The 3,416-nt window shown below is 49.2% G+C and overlaps 1 protein-coding gene across 1 annotated transcript in view; it reads right to left on the reverse strand.

The window, feature by feature from the left end:
• The window catches only part of LOC119293042, a gene marked incomplete at its 3' end in the record, with an annotated part of 2,374 nt that extends 401 nt beyond the window's left edge, over positions 1-1,973 (reverse strand). Inside the window, exons 1-2 of the mRNA XM_037571645.1 lie at positions 1,772-1,973; positions 222-413 (exon numbers count right to left, since the gene is read on the reverse strand). Coding sequence (XP_037427542.1) covers positions 222-413; positions 1,772-1,973 — 394 coding nt within the window. The remainder of the gene's footprint in view (positions 1-221; positions 414-1,771) is intronic.
• Positions 1,974-3,416: the final 1,443 nt, after the last annotated feature.

Genomic DNA, 3,416 nt, shown 5'->3' on the forward strand with positions numbered 1-3,416 from the left:
TATCCGCGTTGCTTAATTTTTCTTCTCGCCGACGGCGCCACCGCAAGCCCCTGGCTGCCGCTGGTCTCGTCTCCCTTTTCTCTCCCGCTCATCTCTCTCTTCTCTCACAGGTACCCGACGCTATGCCACGCCCGCCAGCCGTCGTGCTCCGAGCTCCGGCCGCCTTCCTTCCAGATCCGGCGCCTGCGCGCCGTTTCCCACCGGATCCGGCGAGAATCGACCGGTCCTCGCCGACGGCGCCACCGCAAGCCCCTGGCTGCCGCTGGTCTCGTCTGCGTCGTGGGCGACGCATCGGCCCTTCTTGCTTGCCCGCCTCTCCTTCAAGCCTCTCCATTTTCTCTTTAGTCTCCGCGCGCGCCCCCCGCCTCCCTGCCGCCGCCTGATGTGACGCCCGAGTGCAGCGCCGCCGCCCCCTGCAAAAAACGAAAGGTAAGGATCGCGGGTTGAATACTCCCAACTCCAGGGTTCTTTTTGTAAAAACGAAACGTTTTCTCATATTAGTAACTTAAAATAGGACTGCGGGTTGATTTCATGTAAACTGAGGGGCCTTTCTGTAAAATTGCCACGACGTACGACCAGAAGCACTCCATGCTTTATTAGTAGGGAAAGAAAAATAGCAAAAAAGCCCGTGCGTTGCAACGGAAGAAAAAAAAGCCAAAATTAGTGACGTTGCAATAATTTATATACCAGAAAAGGTGTAATCAAAAGGATAATTTATAAATTACTATTGATCTCACAAAAAAGAATAATTTATAAGTTGGATGTGAAACATATTTTTTAAGTTCGCCGTGTGTGCCATAACCCCCTGGCGTGCGGGGCTAAACAAGACGCGAGCAAGATGCACTATTGTCGCACTCTCTCCACTCTTCATTCCCCCTTTCTCCTCCCTATCTCACCAACGACATCGATGACAAGCAGATTTGAGGTATAAGTTGATGGTCAGCAAGTACCGGCAGTGGCGGAGCCAGGAGAAACTTAATCGGGGGGCCAACTGATGTTAAATCATGTCGGGGAACACAATATTAGCAACAGGTAATTAGTCATGTAATGGAAAAATCTGCATGTTGGCCTCGGCTGGGGGCCCTGCTCGCACCCCTGCCTCCGCCACAAAGTACTCGTGAGCCCCAAATATCTTCTCCCTTAAAAAGTAGTATTTCTTTCCAATTTTTCACTCACTTTTAATTAGTCTATTTGATAATGTATTTGTAAGGTGTGGTAGGCATGAATAGTAAACTATGATAGTAACAACAAACAACAACAACAAGTAGTTATAATTGGTGCTTATCCGGAAAACGATGCTAGCACGCATAGCATCCATCCATGGTTTTGTAGGTTTTGTTTATCATTTTGAAATATTACCACCCTTGAATGAAATGAGCAAATTTTGGAACTTTTTCCAAAGATCTCAGGCGAAATGAACAATCCAAAATTTGAATTTTTGGACAAAAATGGGATGAAATATGAACGAAAAACTATCAAAATTGTACAAATATTTTGTCTTGCAGCAATGGAATAAAGCAGAATCAAACTGAATAACACTATCCCTTTATTGATATACACCCACGAATAGCTCACAGCAATACAATTAGCAGAAATACCACATTACTTACTATTCATCTTGGTGTGATTAGTACTACATCCTAGGTCCCGTTTTAGCAAGATGTGGCTGGAATTGTTCCTTGGTGATGTCGCTCGGATGACCACGTCTGCATCCAGCAGCTTCTAGTCCACAGTTGATTAAAAAAAGCAAGAGGCACCACCAAATCCCCACCGATGTCACCACCCACTGCGTGCCCCTTCTTATCCACAACACGTCGCCATTCCTCATCACCCAAGCGCCGCTCCGCCTCCATCTTCCTCCTGCTGCCTGACCACCCATCGTTGCTCCTCCTCCTCTTCTCCTCTTCTCCATCCGCCTCACACCCAAGTGTTGCTTTCCTGTTCTTGGCCGCGGTGGCTGGCCTGAGCCACATCCCAGCTGACAGCGTCGGCGTGCTTTCTGGCTACGGCTGGGGCGTTGGTGGCCTGCTCATCGGCGCACTCGGGCCGGGGCGGAGCCCCCTTCCTTGCAGTGGTGATGGAGCCCCTCCTCCCGGAGGGTGGCTGGGGGCAACCGAGGTTGCGGGGCAGGTGTGCAGTGGCTCGGTTGCGCCAGATCTGGCGGCTGGCCAGCACGCGCGGGGGGCGGTCTGGTGGTGGTGTTCGTCTGCCGGTGGCCACGGATGTGGGAGTGCCGAAGCTGCCTCCGGTGAAAGCCCCTGGGCCCCGGTTTTCTCTTCCATGAGTTGGTCTCTGTATCAGCAATGGGCATCAATTTTCTCTGTATCTTTAGTTCGGCTCTCTCTCCTTCTTTAGGATTATTAGCTCAAATGGCAATTAAGACATTTCTTTCTATTAGGCTCGGTGCTTTTCTTTGGATTCATGTGCATCTCCTCTTTGCTCATTTTCAATTGGTGACGCATATAGTAGATGCGGCAGGCAGCTTTCTTGATTTTTCTCTAGGGTAAACATGAACATCTCATCCGCTTTTTGTTGGCTTGTTGATCTTGTAATGCATGAAATAAGTTGGTTGGATTTTATGTAATAGAGCAGGTAGGACTATTAATTGGAATCTGTAATAGAGCAGGTAGCACAGGCACAAGACTTGGTTCCTAAGGCAGGAAGAGGAGGAGCTCGGGCGCGCTGGTGAGAGGAGCTGAAGTGGAACGGTGGTGCCGGGTGATGCGGTTGCCGGCGTCGGCCGGCAGCGGATTGAGCATCACGTGGGCCGCGAGCTTCTTTGTAAACCACAGGGGCTTCTTTGTAAAAAAGCGTGACGGACGACAGAAATCCAACCATCCGGAGCTGTCGCCGCCGCGAAGAGCGCCGCCCCACCGCGCCGGAAAGGAAGCATGTGGATAAGATAGAACAAAGGGTCGCGGACCGAATTCTTACAAACGTAGGGTTCTTTTTTGTAAAAATGAATCGTTATCTCAGATCCACTTAAACAGGGACTGCGGGTTGAATTCTCACAAGCAGAGGGGCTTTTCTGGAAAAGTGCCGACGACGGACGGGCAGAAGCACTCCGTGCTTTATTAGTAGGGAAAGATTATTAGGTAAAGATAAAGATAAAGATAAAGATTATATGTACACGAGACTCCAATGGCAACTTTGTACTACTAGCCTGCAAAACCGAAATTAAATATGGAAAGAGGAGTCTTGGAGCCAAAGTTGGCGCAGAGTAACCAAGTCGGTTAGTCTGTAAAACCGACTTGGACTAGTCCTGTATCGATCGCATCGAAGCAATATAAATACACAACCAGCGCTCCTTTAATTTCAATCGAGTTTTACACGCTCATCTCCCCCATCTGATACAAGACATGGCAAGGTTTTCTCTCTGGATCGGATGATTCAACCATCTCTATCGGAACAGGTGA

This window comes from Triticum dicoccoides, chromosome 4B (genome assembly GCF_002162155.2).
Source record: "Triticum dicoccoides isolate Atlit2015 ecotype Zavitan chromosome 4B, WEW_v2.0, whole genome shotgun sequence".
Lineage (NCBI taxonomy): Eukaryota > Viridiplantae > Streptophyta > Magnoliopsida > Poales > Poaceae > Triticum > Triticum dicoccoides.